Source organism: Rhinoderma darwinii, chromosome 6, assembly GCF_050947455.1.
Source record: "Rhinoderma darwinii isolate aRhiDar2 chromosome 6, aRhiDar2.hap1, whole genome shotgun sequence".
Lineage (NCBI taxonomy): Eukaryota > Metazoa > Chordata > Amphibia > Anura > Rhinodermatidae > Rhinoderma > Rhinoderma darwinii.
The window spans coordinates 53,350,362-53,369,298 of NC_134692.1; the positions used below are offsets into that span (position 1 = coordinate 53,350,362).

At 42.9% G+C, this 18,937-nt stretch overlaps 1 protein-coding gene across 1 annotated transcript in view; it reads right to left on the reverse strand.

The window, feature by feature from the left end:
* Positions 1–18,937, reverse strand: part of LOC142655499 (uncharacterized) — a 20,719-nt gene continuing 1,782 nt past the window's right edge. Inside the window, exons 2-5 of the mRNA XM_075829734.1 lie at positions 11,773–12,311; positions 6,913–6,991; positions 1,948–2,055; positions 1–610 (exon numbers count right to left, since the gene is read on the reverse strand). Of these exons, the coding sequence (XP_075685849.1) occupies positions 91–610; positions 1,948–2,055; positions 6,913–6,991; positions 11,773–12,311 (1,246 nt within the window). The 3' untranslated portion in view covers positions 1–90. The remainder of the gene's footprint in view (positions 611–1,947; positions 2,056–6,912; positions 6,992–11,772; positions 12,312–18,937) is intronic.

Here is an 18,937-nt window from a genome sequence, read left to right on the forward strand (position 1 = left end):
AAAAAAAGAAAAAAGTTTTATAGAAATAATTTAAGAGAAACATTAACAATACATCTGTAATATGAAATATAAAAAGTCCAACTTCGATTCTTAGCTCTCATTGATAATAGCACCTTTAGAATAACCCATATTCAGTCTCACAAATTGCTCTCTAAAACTTTCACTTTGCACTGAACACACGATAGGTGGTCTGGTATCATGTCCAAAGGGTTCCATTTCAAGAGGCAGGTCATTGACTACTCGGCCTTCTTGATCTGGTTGTGTCATACAGTCAAAACACGGCAAATGACTATGCACTAGACCACCACTTATTGAATTGTTGGGAGTTTCTGTTTGTCTCAGTAAGGGTTTTCTTCCGGTGTGCTTAATTTCTAACTTATATCTTTTAATTTCAAGACTTGTACTTTCTTCCTGGCTAGAATCCAATACAAAGCTATAGTTCTTATGTGTTTTATTGCCTGTTTGAAGCACAATTTCATTTGCTTGGTTGCTAGGTATAGACTTTTCGGAACTCCTTGATTTGCGACCAGAATTTGGCTGTTTCCTCTTCTTTTTGTCTTGACTTTCAAATAATAATCTCTTCTGTTCCACTTTACATAAGCGAAGATTTCTGAACAAAACATAAGATCCTTATTTTAATAACTTCATATAAACATGAATGGTGGACATAATACATTTGCTGCACATGAGAAATAATTAGGGTCACCATTTGTATTATTATGAAGATAAAATGTAAAAACAACACTTTTGAAGGTATTGTGAACATATATATTTATAGCACTGGTACCCAACTGAAAGCACTCATATGCCTGATGTGTTGCCCCAGGCTTAAGTGTAAGGCAAATTCATATGGTGCCTTCCACAGTATAATGGTCAAGCAGGAGTGCTCTTCCCAACCATTAAAACCTACTCTGTTTTCTCCTCTGGGGACACCACAATATGTTGCGGTATATAAAGACATTTGTTGAAGGAAAAAAATGTGACTTCATTCTGCTACTTCAATTCTAGAATACGTATTTACTATAGAAAAGAAACATTATGTGGAAATATGGCAAAAAACCAATGATCTTTGCAATAGCTAATCTCTGTAAGATTGACCTATTCTATGGACTCATCTGATGGTCAGGTAAGGCTTCGTTCGCATCTGCACTAGGGCTCCGTTCCGACAGAGCTTTCCGTCGGAACGGAGCCCTGACAGACATAAACGGAAAATATAGGTTCCCGTTTCCATCACCATTCATTTCAATGGTGATGGATCCGGTCCCAATGGTTTCCGTTTGTCTCAGTTGTGCAAGGGTTCCATCGTTTTGATGGCGCAGATGTGAACGAAGCCTAACTCAGATTTGCTTTGTATTCTGTATACAGAACAGCTGTATCTTGCACTGAATCCTGTATCTGTCAGGTTCGTGGGACTGACTGGTTCAGTGTCAGCGGGTCCTGCATGTCTCTGACACTCAGGATCGAGCGGTTTCCAATCACATCTAAGTTCATAACAGATGTGATAGATTACAGGTGGATCCTGCATGTCCGAGACACGCAAGACCTGCTGTCACTGAACCAGTCAGTCCCGCAGACCTGACGAATCCAGGTCTTGGCGAACGATACAGCTGCTCTGTATACAGGATACAAAAGCAGCTGTGTCTCTAAAAGTAAAAATAATGTATTTAGGAAGTTGCACCAATCACACTGATGCACAATTTTATAAAAATAAATATAAAACTATGTCAAAGGTTTACATAAGTGCCTAAGAAGGGTTTTTTTAATTTTTATTTTATTTTACTGCTTAGAGCAAACAACTAACACAATAACATGCATTTTGAAATACCATGCACACTACACTGTCCTCAGGCTAGAGTACTGCCCAACTGGTCTTCAAACATCACCCCTATTAAGTCACAGATATTTTCTGCATCTCCATGTTAAACAATTATTGGATGATCCCTTTACCTCTTCAGAAATACGTGAGATCTGCAACATGTCCAATAAGTCCTAGATGTTGGATAACATCTTGAAATCTGCATGCTTCTAAGACTCTTCAAAACACTTCCCAAACCTCTAAAATATAATATTTAAACACCATTATCAGCATCAAGAAAAAACAAACAAATGATGCAACACCTCTTCAATTATAGAACCAACTTAAAGGGAGTTTGCAGTTGGACAATCCCTGTTCATGTGCTTGTCCCCGCATCGATGGAATAATTGCCATGGGCCAGCGTTCATCCTTTATTTAGGGATGCTGCAGGAAAAATTACAGGGCATACATATGGAGGTAAAGCAGACAAACTTTAAAAAAGGGGTCGTCTCATAAAGATAACCATTGTCCATATTTCCTATCATGGAACGTGTACACTTCTAAAGAGAGCCTCTCGGCAAGAACAGTTCCCACTCTGGCAGACCTGACCCATCCATGCATCACATGGACAGCCATTCAATAATTGGTGTATAAGCCTGAGGAAGGGGTTGGCTCAACATTTTTAAATCTACACTAACTAAATCATGTTTTTATAAAACTCTGTAATCCTTACGGGCAGCACCATCGAAAACCTCCATTCTCCTTTTCTCTGAAAACATGTGCAGTATAAACATATTCATGCTGCTTTTAACCCTTTAGTGACAGCCCCATAGTGTTTTTACGGCGGCCACTAACGGGCTTCATTCCGATGCATAGGCCTTTTTTACGGCGCTGCATCAGACTAAGTAAAATGAGCAGGGAACCGTTAAATGTCCCTGCTCTCAGCTACCAGAGGTAGCTGAGGGCTTGGGACATCCCTGCTCGAACGGGTGAGATCGATATCAGTGTCGATCTCACCCATTTAACCCTTCAAATGGAGGCGCTCAATAGCGAGCGCCGCATTGGAGTGGTTTTGGAGAGAGGGAGGAAGCTCCCTCTCATCCCACCGGCACCCAGCGATAAGATCGCCGAATGTCTGTGTCTCCGATGTCAGCCGGGGGCCTAATAAAGGCCCCCAGGTCTGCCTGAAGTGTATGCCTGCTAGGTCATGCCAGAGGAATGGCCTAGCAGATGCCTGTCCGTTTTACACGGACAGGCATATTACACTGCAATACAGAAGTATTGCAGTGTATTATAAATGTGATCGTAGGATCGCATAGTGAGTGGGGGAAAAAAAAGTGGAAAAAAAAAATATGAAAAACCCACTTTTTTCCCCTTACAAACTGCTTTATTATTAAAAAAAAAACAAAATCAAGATAAAAAGTTAGACATATTTGGAATCGCCTTGTCCGTAACTACCCCAACTATAAAGTTATTACATTATACAACCTGCACGGTGAACGTCTTAAAAAATAAAATGAAAAACAATGCAAAAATTTCTGTTTTCTTTGAATCCTGCCTTAAAAAAACATGTGATAAAAAGTGATCAAAAAGTCTACTCCAAAATGGTACCGATAAAAACTCGTCCTGCAAAAAAAAAAACCCTCATACAACTGCATCAGCGAAAAAATAAAAAAAGTTATGGCTCTTCAAATATGGAGACACAAAAACAAATAATTTTGGGAAAAAAAAAGTGTTTTCACTGTGTAAAAGTAGTAAAACATACAAAATCTATATAAATTTGGTATCGTTACAATTGCAACAACCCGCTGAATAAATTTATTATGTTATTTATACCACACGTTAAACGGCGTCAATTTAGGACGCAAAAAAGTGTGGCGAAATTGCAGTTTTTTTTATATTCCCCCCAAAAAAAGTTCATAAAAGTTAATCAATAAATTCTATGTACCCCAAAATGCTGCTATTAAAAATTACAACTTGTCCCGCAACAAACAAGACCTTATACAGCTATGTCGACGCAAAAATAAAAAAGTTATAGCTCTTTGAATGAGATGATGGAAAAACGTAAAAATTGGATTGGTCATTAAGGTCTAAAATAGGCTGGTCATTAAGGGGTTAAACATTAACAGTGTCCTTGGAAGATTGGGATACATACCAGGGGACATCCAGTTGCAGATTTGGCCATCAGCGCAAGTACCGGCGTCCTAGGTCACTCACTGAACATGCATCACAGTTTACTGCGCCTGCAGCTCTACCAGACAATCACAGACGCTAGCATCCGCATCTCTTGGGAACCCTGGACACCTGATCACCAGGGCAATTAGACAGATGCTATAATAAGAGCACCATGTAGGGAAATTATACAAAACTCCAATACTTTTAAAGGAGGATCTATGAAAGCCACTCTAACCCACCAGTCTGCATGGGGCCACACTATGGTCTGAAGCTACCCTAATGGGTCTATACCTTAACAGTTGATTTTGCGGAATTATTAGTTTTAACAACACGGTGAGTTTCACATATTCTCTAGGTCAGTGGTCCCAAACCCATGGCCCGCAAGCCAAATGTGTCTCGCGAACCCTTGCTGAGTCTGCAAGACTAGAACATTTGCTGCTGTCTGGCAGGCAGCCATCCCACATTGTAGTGCTGGGGAAGGCAGTGACTGACATGAGAGGAGGAACAGTCATTATTTGCCCTCCTCCACAATCTCTCATAAGTAAGGTTGTGTAAAGTAAATTGTCAGATGATGGAAGGTCACAAGCACATGAAGGCGGGAAGGTAGTAGGTTTGGTGAGGAGGTCAGGATCCATGCTTATGCTTTTAAGAAAGGCAAGTAGAAGTATGGTTTCTCACCACACAGAGCAAAAAAATGGCGCTATATTAAAACGTAAGGTTGTCCAGTACCTCTCTCTTCCACTCCATTTAACATTATGCCCAGAAAACGGCTCCTGCTGCCAGGTGGGTAAATAACTGAGGCAACTGTCTGACACCCACCAAGCGTCATGCATGTGTCCTATTAATCAGAATAGGATACATGCACGACGATTACTGGGCATCGGACGGTTGCCTCAGCAACTGCACTGCCCGGCATGCAGAAGCGTCCAATTAAAGACTTGGCGGTAGAGAGGCACTGGACAACACCTTTTAATTGTATAGTAAAATGTAAACATTAAAATAAGCACTGCCCCATAAAAAAAGATTACTCAGTAGATACAAAAAAATGGAATCATGTGCAAAACATATTAAGATGCATATGTAAATGCAGCGAAACAAGATCAGAAACAAAAAATGCAGTGTGAACTGATTCTAATATGGAGCACGGTATCAGCGTTTTTAAATATGATTGTAGTCACAATTAGACAGCCAGCCCTTAATTTTATGGTTCCAGGTCAGAAGGTATCAAGATATAGATAAGCTTTCCCTAATGACACCCCGACGGTATCCCTGCCTTTTCCTGTTTAATATCGGTTATATGGCTTCAACGATATGGCTTCAACGATATGGCTTCAATTAGATTGTGGCTCGCAACATTTCTTAGTGCTGAATGCGACTCTCTAGGTAAGAAAGGTTGGAGACCACTGCTCTAGGTATTCAAAATGTCAGATCATAGTACGATGTAAAGAGGGCTGGATTTATTTCATTTCAAGTGGGTTATCCTCCAAGGGACCAGTCACTCCCTCCATCATTATATAAATGGCAGTAGGCGCACCAGATCCTTTAAATAGAAGAGCTTTTTCACTGTGCGAATAGCTTTAACCACATCTTATAACCCACTACAGCAGGGACCAGGAAACTCCCTACAATATTCCTTATCAATATTGTATATATGAAGCAATACAAGTCTATAGCATATTCAATTAGAATATCCACATAATTCTCCATTATGTTATTTCATGAAATATCCATATACAATTCTGTATTACTCAACAGTTGATACGATTTAGATCTATAGACAAAAGCACTAGTGAAATTCATAATACGGTAGATCGGCACCCATAATATATACTACTATAAATACAATATAATTACCCAACACCACGATCAGAAGTCCTGGCCCTGTGGCTCGACTATAATCCAGGTGATTTGTCCTCCTGAGATGCGCGTCACTCCCAGCATTTTTATATTCCAACTGTACTCTCCTAACAGAACAGTGCTGACAGAGTAAGACTATAGGGACACACTCCTTTGACAAGGGGAATGGTAACACCCAGTTGTAAATGTATCCATAAAGTTCTAGGAGGAACAGCAAAGGAAAGGCAAAACACAGTTCTGTTCCAGAATTGTTTTTTTCATGGGGAATACAAGTATTTACTAAAAGGGTATGTTCACACGGCCTATTTTCGGCCGAAAAATCGGAAGCAGAACGCCTCCAAACATCTGCTCATTGATTTCAATGGGAAAACGGCGTTCAGTTCCGACGGAGCGTTTTTTTACGCGTAAAAAAATGGCAGAGAAAAAGAAGTGCAGGACACTTCTTGGTACGTTTTTGGAGCCGTTTTCCATAAACCCTATTGAAAAAAGCTCCAAAAACGGCCGTAAAAAACGCAGCGAAAATCGCGAGTGGCTCAAAAAACTTCTGAAAATCAGGAGCGGTTTTCTTTTGAAAACAGCTCCGTATTTTGAGACGTTTTTGACTCTGCATGTGAACATACCCAAACAGACATGTCAGGAAAAGCGATGTTCTTCTCTAAGACAGAATATGCAGGGCTGTTAAAAATTTTAAATAACTCACTGCTGCTCTGCAAATCTGTCAACCAGATGGGAATTTGCTAATAACATGATAGGCCCACTGCTAAAATTAGATATTTCAATATTAACCCCTTAGGGAGCAAGTCATTTGGGACTCCCACTATTGACCACGGCACCTAGGCGGTTAAACGGGTGGTATCATATTTTCGATCCTAGCCATTAGAGCATGGTGTCAAAGGTAGTATACAGCGGAGATTCGCTGCACATGGAGCAAGCTCAGTTTCCGAACCTTCGCAATACTTCTTCCCCATGACATATATGTACATCATGGCGAGTTAACGGGTGACTGTTTACACGTTAATATATACATTCCAATTAAGAGAAATCACTCACATTTTTATTTACAAGACATATTTTTCTTATTTTACCTCTTAAGAGTTCTCCTGGATCCTCTTGCTGAAATTCGATTTACAAATATCCAGGATTTACTATACCAGGAGTTTAGATCTGAAATACACAAGCTGGTCATAATACAGTGAAGCAGTGAAGAGTATTTATGAGATGATACTTCTACAAGTTGGGAGTTTTTGTCAGGAATTAGAGGGATTAAACATCAAAACACTGACAACATACTTCCCATCAAAAATGTGCTTTTCATTACACCAAATAGAGACAATGGCCATTAAAATGCTGCTACAATTGGTAAAAACCCATTTCTATCTTCTCTCCTGAAGGCCCAGTAGTCTTCAACAGCTGGACACTCAACTTGGCTACTGACATAAGTAAAGCTACATGAATTGAAATTAGGGGGGGGGGGGAAACAACGTACTAATTGTAAGTAGCTACCGATTCTTTCTCCTTTCAGAGCCACCACATCCCTATGTCTACTGTGATGCACAGGCACCAGCACAATTAAATGTATGGTTCATGAAATGTGATTAAAATGGCATCAGAAGGGACATTACGTGACGCAATGTCAATAGAGATGGGTATTCACAAGTCAGGTCACATGACGCCCTCTAGCAATGGCGGTGTGAAATCTGCGACCTGCAGCGCCTGCTCAAAAAAAAGCGAAATATTTAAATGCCCACAAGCAGTCTCATCTCTTCTGGGCGTTAGCTGCATTGGCACTCAAAATCGTACCTCTACCCACAGGCCCCAAAACACCAGCACTGCGATGTCCCCAGGCAGCGCTATAATGCGGTGGGGAGAGACTATTTACTCACTTCTACCCTCCGCATTATACATCAGTGTTGAAATGGGGAGAGGTGAGTAAATAAAGTCTCTCCACACGGTTACCCATGGATCAGCCCTGCGCTGCCCAGGGCAAGGCAGTGCTGATGTTTTGGGACCAGTAGGACGAGGAGTAATTCAGAGCTCCAAAGCAGGTGACGTCCAGAAGAGATGATAGAAGAGCTTGTGAGCGTTTAGATCAGCTGTTCTGAGTATTTGCTGGACTGCATGCCGCAGATTTCACACTGGCGCCGCTAGAGAGCATCATGTGACCTTGCAGATGCCATTTTAATCCCATTTCATGGACAATACATCCAATTCTGTTGTGCTGGTGCCTGTGGATCAAAGTGTATACGGGAACATCGTGGCTCTGAAAGGAGGAAGAATCACTAAATATAGACAATTAGCAAAAATTATTTACCCATTTTAAATTCATGTAGCTATACTTGTAATAGTGGCCAACCCATTTAAGGCTTAAAGTGTACGTCTCATTTCAAAAAGAAAAAAAATACAGTTTTCAAATGCTGCAATATACACTGCCTGGTTGTTTTACCTTTTAAGCAAGCTTTCTGTCACTTTTCCAAATGTTTAGGACAGCTCAGAATCAGTACTTGTCTGAGGGCGCGGGATCACACTGCAGTGTTTGCCAGTACGTCGTGTACTGACACTGCTGCCCTCAGTCCCAATTCATTGCAGCCGGCCCAGTCTTTACTAACAGAAAGTACTTGAGGAGGACAAAGGGTGCACGCACGCTGAGCAGGACAGGAAGACGAAGACATCCGTACACACAGCGAGCACATGAGTGTGGTGTATGGATCTCGCATGGCAACAGTCCCCGCAGGATTTGTATGATGGGGAATGCAACATAGCAACATGACATAAAGAGGTGAATATACTGGTTGCGGATTAAAAAATGGTGATTATACTAAATTAGGAAGTTGCAGATCTACCAATGCAGAGTTTGATTACTAAAAGTAAAATAAAATGGTAGTAATCCTTTGAAGACTATATCCACCTTTACAACCAATTTCTTTTTTTTTATTTTCCCAACGTACCTATGCATTTACATGATAAAAGAAAACAAACTGATCCTGTGGTATGATCCCGAAGCCACATTTCCGATCATTTCTCCGCTAACTGGCCGCTTCTACTAAACAGAACGCTCGTAATAATAAAATTATCCCCAGCACGGCCTGGCCTGAAGAAGGTCACGAAGACCGAAACGTTGCACTTTGCCACTGGCACCTAAGATTTTCAATAATAATTTTTTTTTTACTTCAACTGGTGTGCCGGATACTTCTTTCTTATCTAGAATTGGGTTGGGCCCCTGTCTGTGCACCCCTCCCCCAGAGCTGGTGCTATCTGAACCTGCATGCATTGTGCTGTGTAGTGGTTACGAAAAAAGCCGAGCAGCGCTTGCTCTGCGGTTTCCGTAACTCCCATTAAACAGAATGGAGAGCGCCTTCTAACAAGGAACCCTTGCTAGAAGGCTGTAATCTGTAGGGAAACATGTCAGAAAGCGTTCAATTTCCCTGAAGCTAACTCGCTTCGATCCCGAACGTTGTGGCAGGGTGTCGGCTATATGTTACAGCTAACACCCACTGCTGATGGCGTGGGCTCAGGAGCATGTAAGCGCTGAACATTAACGGCACTGTGCAATTTTATCCAATTGCTTTTAGTATGATATTAAAATACATTTTATTTATTTGTGTTCATGTGTTCTACTTTTTACTTTTTTCTTACTTTTACTTCTCTATCGGGGCTGCCATTTTTTTTTCATCTCTGTATGTGTCGATTAACGACACATAAAAAGATGGAATACGGCACATACAACCCCATAGAGAATGCGAACGGGAGCCGTTCCATTCACTACAGCATACGCCGTCTGTGTGGGAACGGCGAATGCGCCGCTCCCACACAGACCAAAAGGAAGGTCTTTGGCAGAGCAAAATGCTGCGCCATTTTCATGTGGACCGGAAGCCGCGGCTGGACAGTAAGATGACGACTTCCAGTCGCGCCATTCGGCCATATGTTCAAGGGAGCGAAGGCGCAAGGAACAGGAGCGGAGGCGGCAGCAGGAGCAGGTAAGTTACGTTCGTGTATGTGTTGTGTGTTTTACGTTCGTGTATGTTTGTGTTATACTGTCTGATTACCACTGTATCTAATCCTCCTACACTGTGCAGTCGCTCAGAAAATGGCGGCACACAGTGTAGGAGGTTTGACGATTCAAACCCCCTCCTTCTCCTGGCACTAGCCAGAATAAGGGAGGGGGGATTGTGTGAGGACACTAGAGTGTGTCTACCCCAAATATGCAGCATAAAGCAATGAGGTTGCTTTACCACATTGACCATGATGCAATTTTGGGAAGTGCTCCCTCTAGTGCCCAGCACATGGAAATGTTATAAATTAGAATCTAATTTATAATATTTCCTGACTTGTGAAAAATTAAAACAATGTGTAATCACTCAAATAATAATTGTTTAACTAAAAAAAAAAATTCTAGCGACATATTCCCTTTAAGTTGTGGAATCCTGTGTCTTCCCTCTAAACCGGAAATAAAGCATTATACAATTAAATCATTTAGTCGTCTGTGTAACGCAGCACAGGAAAAGTCCTCCAAAGCGAGAAATGCTCCCTGTAACTGCTCTACACTCTGGCGAAGAGATGAGGATCCTGAATAGAGGACCTCTTCTATTAACTCAGAATTGCCTAATAGGGTATACGAAAATGAATTTTCTAAACTAGACAACCCGATTAAGGGGTTAAGAAATGCTAGAAGGGCATATCAGAAAAGTCCATATATGCTATAAGGGTATATAAGGGTATTTGTTGCAGAAATTTCTGGGTCTGCTCCATACATCTGATTGGGGTTTGTAAAAATACATGCACATGCTGCAGAAACATGCCCATTCAGATGTATGGGTTTAAGGGGGGATTCACACGAGCGTGATTTGGCAGCGTGTAGACCGCGTGGTTTTCGCGCGGCACGCAATGCCCTATAGAAGTCTATGGGGCAGTACACACAGTCCGTGTATTTTGCGCAGCGTTTGTTCGCTGCGCAAAATACGCGACAGGTTCAATAACTCTGCGTATTTCACGCATCACGCACCCATTGAAGTCAATGGGTGCGTGAAAACCAGGCAGGTCGCACGGAAGCTCTTCCGTGCGAACTGCGTGTTTGCGCAACAGCTGTCAGAAGGATGAATGGAAACAGAAAAGCACCACGTGCTTTTCTGTTTCCAAGCATCCAAACGGAGTGTCTTTGCGAGGAGCGAACCCCGACAACCGAGGCAAACTTCACCGGGTTCGGCCAAACTCGTTTTGGCCGAACCCGGCAAAAAAAATTCCGGTCCGCGACGTCGGGAGAGATTCACTGTGCATGGTGCTGAAAGAGTTAAACTGTTTCAGCACCATGGACAGTGACTTGCGATCCCAAAATACATGAACCTGTAAAAAAAACCGAAGTTCTAACTTACCGATTACTCCTGTCTCCTTCCTGCAGTCCGACCTCCCGGGATGACACTTCAGTTCAAGTGACAGCTCCAGCCAATCACAGGCCAAGCACAGGCTGCAGCCAATCACAGGCTGCAGCAGTCACTTGGACTGCCGCGTCATCCAGGGAGGTGGGGCCCGATGTCAAGAGAGGCGCGTCACCAAGGACGCGTCACCAAGGCAACGGCCGGGAAGTTCTCGGTAAGTAGGAACTTTATCTTTTTTTTTTACAGGATTTTCGCTGTTGTGTTCGGCATTCACTGTCGAGGGTGCTGAAAGAGTTAGCTCTTTCAGCACCTTGGACAGTGACGGGCGTCGACAAGCCTCATCTTTATGATGGCGGCTGCGCGAAAATCAAGCAGCCGCGCATCAGACACGCATGACACACGCAGCTGTCAAATGGTTTTTGCGCTCGCAAAACGCCGCGTTTGCGCGCGCAAAAACGCAACGCTCGTGTGAATCTGCCCTTAGTCGCAGAAATTTCTGCAACAAATGACATGTCAACATACCCTAACAAGATATTTCCAGAGTTATATTCGCTAAAGGCTTTGCTTCAGACCAACCTGTAGTGCGAGGATCTCCAATGACGGCAGGAGGTTTCCGTTTTCTCACTTTCTTGTAAAGATTTTTACAGTCTTTGCACAAACGCAGGACATCGTTCATCTTGGACTCACCTGACTGATAGCCATCAGTTACCTCATAATTGTACTGGGAATTAAAGCACTCAGACTCACAGTCACTCTGACAGCCTAAAGTTTCAGCTATTAATGCGATACAGTCTGATCCAGAAAATTCACAGCTGCTTTCTTGATGTGACTCTTCTTCCATAGACAGAATATCTTCACCTTTACAAACAGTTGTGGTGAGCTTGGTGGATTTGATCAAAATTGTTTCACCTTCAAGACTGTAAGTGCCCATGGCTGAGTGCTGACTGCTTTTGGCAAAGGTTTCTGACATTATGTTTCTCGATGCCACATTATTTTTCTTGAAGGTCTGGTATCTTCCAGGACTGTAAGATATTTCATGTTTGGTCACATTTTGTAATGACCGTTTTGAACTTTGCTTTGACAGATTTTCTTTCTTCTGTGTTAATGATTGATACCTATGGAGGAGGGGGGGGGGAGATAAATTGATAATATTAATTACTTCCCTGCACAGATGCACTGATAAATCTTAGCCAGGTCAAGGAACCTGGAATAGCATACCGCATGGCTGGCATGACAACTTGATGTCCAAAAAAAAAAATAAAAAAAAAATAATTTTTGTAAGCACACTGTAACTAGGGATTTGCAAGCCTGGTCTTATACAGGGTGGGCCTATTTCCCTTGTGTGGTTTGTACAGTACAATGCTTACCGTGCCTTATTGATCAAAACGGTCTTAAAGGGAAACGGTTTTTGTTTGCCCATAGAAACCAATTAGAACTCAGCTTTCATTTTATCAGTGTAAAGGCCCTTTTACACAGGCCAATTATTGGGCAAATGAGTGTTTATATGAACACTCGTTCCGATTATTGCCCTGTGTAAACAGGGCAACAATCAGCCGATGAACGAGCAAACGCTTGTTTATCGGCTGATCGTGTCGTTTATGCAGCAATAAATATTATCGCTGTCGGCAGCACATTTCCTTGTGTAAACAGAGAGATGTGCTACTGACATGATGGAAACGTATGGGGACGAGCGATTGCAGTAACAATTGCTCATCCCTAGAGATAAATCATAGCGCCTTGTAAAAGGAGAAAACAAACGCAGATGAACGAGCTGTCTCATTGATCAGTGCTTGTTTTCATAGTCCATATAATAGGACCCTAAAAAACGAATGACACCCATCATATTGGGTAGCGCGGTTCTTCCAGAGGTAGATCGACACGTATACAGCCAGAGACAATACAGACCAGACGTTATCTGCAGAAGTCTGAGATAAGCCAAGCCTATATTTTTTATTTTATACTCATCCTGTTTTCATACAATCAATGACAGGTCCTCTTACAACGGCCCATCCTGAGCCGCGTAAACGAGCACCAATCAACAGGACAGCTCGTTGATCGGCACTCGTTTGCTCCTTTCACGAGGCGCTAGTATGGGGGCGAGCGCTCATTACTCGGATCACTCATCCCCATACATTATTAATGTGTCGGCAGCGCGTCTCCCTGTTTACACAGGGAGATGTGCTGCCGAAACGATAATATTTTTTCATTTTTAAAACTATATGATCACCAGATGAACGAGCGTTTGCCCCATAATTGGCCCATGTAAAATAGCCTTAAAAAACATAAGACAGTACTTTGGCATATATGTGGTAAGATTACCTGTTCTGACCCTTCACATTTTAGTCCAATTCTTATGACAAAGTCATGTTATTCTGTTTTCCTGCTACTCCTCCATGTTCTTAATCTTTATACACAGTAAATGCTTGAAAAATTATAACCAACACTCCCATCCCACATGCTAACTTCCAATCCAGATGTTACTGAATTAACGCTTAAAATATCCTTCCCTGAATCAGGCCCATCATATCAAGTGGTACTCTTTGTGGAGGGCAGTAGCGTTGCACGAGTGCTTCCAACATGCCGTATTTGAGTCAAAGAACTGCGATAGTGGAGGCTTATGTATGCACAGGCTCATTCACAGACACACAGGCACTGTTTTGATGGTTAATTTCCGGACCTTCCCATTCCAGCAGTATACATGATTTAGTACGGTAGTGGCGTAACATAGGATCCGTGGCAAAGTAAAAAAATAAATAAAAAAATAGACGTCCACGAGTTCGGACAACCATCGTTGTTGCAGAAATACAGGCTGGATTATGAGAAGCTTTAGAAAAATCGACACAAAAATTATTCCAGCAGACGGATGTCATCAGAACATGTTGAGATGTACTGAAATTGCTTCACCTGAAGCCATACCGAGTGTCAGTTGTGCAAGAGTTAATAGAGGGGGATAAAGAGAAGAGTGGGGTGTATTGTAATTGGGTACGTTTGTGCACGTCCACTTGGACCAGTTGCAATACATCATGTCTGATAAAGCGTGGTTCCATCTAACCGGGTGTGTTAATTCATAGAACATTAGGTACAGGCAATCAGAAAATTCACACGAGCCGCAGCAACAGACGCTTCATGATCCAAAAATCAGCATTTGGTGCGCAGTTATGGTTTCAGAATCCAGTAATGAAAATGTAGACACATCTTCTACCAATTCTATGCATAGTTATAGGGGTTTTCCCACTGCTGGAAACTGATGACCTATCCACCAGATAGGTACTCAGTGTATGATCTGTGGAAGCCCAACACCTGGACCCCGCACCATTAAGCCACTCCAGCTGCCTCTGAGCACCAGACGTACATGCCGGAAGCAGTTGGCTCCGGCCACAGAATAGCGGCCGAGCTGCAGTTCTGCTCCTATTCAAGTGAATAGGAGCAGAGCTGCAGTTCGGTAACATGGCCGCTATGCTATGTACAGAGCCAACTGCTTCCGGCTCCTTAACTCGCATAATGGGCTATAACATCCAGTGCCTGGAGGCAGCAGAAGCTGCTTAAGGCCTCGTGCACACTTACGTCACCGTTTTCACGGCCGCTTTTGACGGGTCCGTGAACCCGTTTTAGCGGCCGTGTGGTTTCCGTGTGCACTCCGTGTTTCCGTTTCAGTGTGCCGAGCATGGTACTGTCCAGAGTGCTGAAAGAGTTCATGGGCTGCACTGATCGGCTGTAACTCTTTCAGCACCCTGGACAGTACCATGCTCGGCGCGCGGAACATACAATTTTAATGCAATAAAAAAAAATAAAAAAAAGTTCATACTTACATTCCTCCTGTCCGGCCTCCAGCGATGACGTTCAATCCATGTCGCCGCTGCAGCCAATCACAGGCTGCCGCGTCACAAAAGAAGGTCGGACTGGAGGAAGAAGAGGGACTCGTCACCAAGACAACGACCGGGTACGTATGAAATGCTTTTTATTTTATTTTTAATCAGCAGCCTCTTTTCTCTATCAGTTATTGATAGAGACAAGTGGCTGCCGATTAGTGTAATATTTTTCTAATGTTTTTCTGTCCGCCCTGCGGTTGCTAGGCAACGACTCCGTCACACACGGACGGCACACGGATGCCTTCCGTGTGCCTTCAGTTTTTTTGACGGCCCCATTGACTTGCATGGGCCTCACGGTCACGGAATCCAGGACCAAAGTAGGACATGCTCTACTTTGGATCGGAAAGGAGCAACGGACCGTCAAAAAAACTGAAGTGTGCCTGGCCCCATTGAAATGAATGGGTTCAGGGTGCTATCTGTGACAAAAACGGATAGCACCCTGAAGGAAAAAACTGAAGTGTGCATGAGGCCTAACAGTGCAGGGTCCGGGTGTCGGACCTGCATCGACGATATACTGATAAAGTATCCGGTAGATAGGTCATGAGTTGTTCAGTAGTGGACAACCCCTTTAACTGATCACGATCGGGAGTATTGGTTCTTTCAACAAGACAAGGCGTCTTGCCATACGTCATATGCGTCCCTGTGCTGAATTCATGCGGCATTAACAGAACGGCATACGGTAAGCAAAGGGTTGTGGCCTCCACAGTCACCAGACCTAGCGGTGCTTTCTCTGCCTGGCCGAAGCAGCATGTGACCACTTCTGCTGGGTGAGATGGTCTGGATTATGTCAGTGACAGAATCTACCAGCCTCTATTAGGTACAGGGTGGAATCACTCAGCTGCCCCGTGGGCATTTGTTGTCGATTTTCCCGCAACACATTGCAATTACGTGCGGATTTTGCTTCAGATTCACAGCGGCTTTCACTCCTACACTGAAAGAGAGTAAAATTCCCTGTGAACATCAACAACAGAATGAGCACGCTGCAGATTCAAAAATCTGCCGCATGCTCGGATATCCGTAGGGAAAATGCTCTGAAGCGTGAGGATGAGATTTGAACAAAAATCACATGGCTGGGACAGTAATCCGCTGTAGATCTTTCCTCATAGAAAATCTGTAGCATTTCAGTCCTGTTTACAGAATCTATACAAACACCCTCAAAAGTGGAGACATCCAAGAAGATCAGGCAGGTCCTGGGCACAAGTGGTAGCCTGGAGGTCCGTGACAGATCACTCCTGCCAGACAAATAACACCCATCCAGTGCTGTGGACTGATCAGCATTAGGCGAGACGTGAACCGCCACTGGTTGGTTGACCACGTCGCTTTCAGCAGAACTGCACAATAGCGTAAAGTGGTTAGTTTAGTTATGGATACATAGTCAGAATAATTGAGGCCTATGTGTACTGCATCTTATTGTTCTCCCTGAAGCCTTTTTGCTTCCGGAGGCAAATAGATAAAAAAAAAAAAAAAACACATACATAAAAACCTGAGAAAGGAAAATGAAGGCATGTGATTCAGAATCTATAAAAATATTGACACCCTGTAAATATGAAAAAGTGCCACCTAAAACAAAGATGTCAGTTTGGCACATACATGGTGCACCCAGTGGCATGCCTCCAGTGGCCATGGGATAACATGGGCTAGAGGCCGGGCCCTGCACCTTATCTCAACTCCGCCATTTACGCAAAATTCCCCTTCCCTTCTGGCCCCTACTACCTTCACAGTCTCATTTCATCTCATTCACAGGCTTCATTTTTTATTTTTTTTACAGCAACTTTTTCCTTTACAAAAACACAGAAAGACCATGCTGAGGCCTTTATCCATGGAAAAATCCAAAGCAAATCCATGACACAATATGCACGTGTAGGTGCGGATTTCATCCAATGTATTGCGAGGGGTTAAATCTTCAGTGAAAATCTGCAACAGAATTCACACACTGCAGATTGGAAAATCAATTCCACGCAGATTTTTCCCCCGCTACATGTGGATGGAGCTTTAAAAAGATGGATTGTACTGTAAATGAATGCAGATTTTCAGTGCAGAATCTGGAGCGAAAATCCGCAATTCCACAGCGTGTGAAATGACCCAAAAACGCAGCTTTTTTTTTTTTTTTTTGCAGTGGTTTTCAGAAAATCCCTTTTTAGACGGCTGTGATGTAACAACGTTTTAGCCTCCATATTCGTATTGGAATTATACGGCCGCAATACCTGCTCCTCCTCTACCAGAATGGAATTGGAGAATTGTAGAGCACTATTGTTCTTGAATTCAGGTTCTGTAAATCTAGTGAGTTACAGGCATTGTGAGCGTAATATGGAGGCTAAAAAAACAAACACTGATGAATTACGGCCGCCTGAAACCAGCACTAGAGCAGAGAGTGACCACCCGGCAGGCTCTCCGTTATAGGTCAGCCCATATATAAGAAGTCCTCATGCACACGACCGTAGAGGTGTGCACAGTCCGTGATTAAGGCACGGACGGCCCGCGGAGTGTCTTTCGCAATCTCGGACTGTGCACACACAGGATGTGCATTGACTTCTATGAGCCTGGACCGCAATTCCAGACCGTATAATGACATGTCCAATTATTTTAGCGTTCCGGACAATGCAGACCGTGAAAACCACGGTCGCGTGCAGTGACCCATAGCATAGCATGTGTTCTATACTATCCGTAATTGCAGATAGTATGTGGCTACCAATTTATGGTCGGGTGCCTGATGCCTAAACCTATGAGAGAGAAGTTTACTATGTAGTGGCTGACCTAATGCGGGGGGCGCCCAGAGAACAGAAGAAAGCATAATATATGTACGTGTCCATAGTGAGTGTGTAGATGTGCGTAAATACATGTAGTGATTGCACACATGTATGTATGTCTGTCTACATGTTCATAGTGAGTATTTGTATGTTCTCATGTGAGAATGCAGGTATGTAGCGAGCGCCTATATGCAGTAACTATACATAGCATGTGTTGAGTGCATGTATATAGTGACTAAATATTATAATTATATGGCCACTAGGTGGCAATACTATATATAGCAGAGGTTACCCTGATTTAAAGAGACTGTCACCACATTATAAGTGCCCTATCTCCTACATAAGGAGATGGGCGCTGTAATGTAGGTGACAGCAGTGTTTTTTATTTAAAAAAACGATCTATTTTCACCACTTTATTAGCGATTTTGGTTTATGCTAATGAGTTTCTTAATGCCCAAGTGGGTGTGTTTTTCCTTTCGACCAAGTGGGCGTTGTACAGAGGAGTGTATGACGCTGACCAATCAGAGTTATACACTCCTCTCCATTCATTTAAACTGCAGCATCGCGTTCTTACTAGAACACGATGTGCAGCCACATACACAGACATTAACGTTAATCAAGTGTCCTGATAATGAATATACATGACCTCCAGCCTGGACGTCATGTGTATTCAGAATCCTGAGACTTCTGATTCTTTTCTGTGAGATTTCCAGCAAGGGAAAGGAAATCTCGTTTACCTCGTAATCTCGCGAGATTACGCGTGACTTGCTGTAATCTCACAGAAAAGAGTCAGAAGTGTCAGGATTCTGAATACACATGACGTCCTGGCTGGAGGTCATGTATATTCATTATCAGGACACTTGATTAACGTTAATGTCTGTGTATGTGGCTGCACATCGCGTTCTAGTAAGAACGCGATGCTGCTGTGTAAATGAATGGAGAGGAGTGCATGACGCTGATTGGTCAGCGTCATGCACTCCTCTGTGCAACGCCCACTTGGTCGAAAGTAAAAACACGCCCACTTGGGCATTAAGAGATCATTAGCATAAAACTAAAAATCGCTAATAAAGTGTTTTAACCCGTTAGTGACCGGCCCATCGTGTTTCTACGTCGGTCACTAACGGG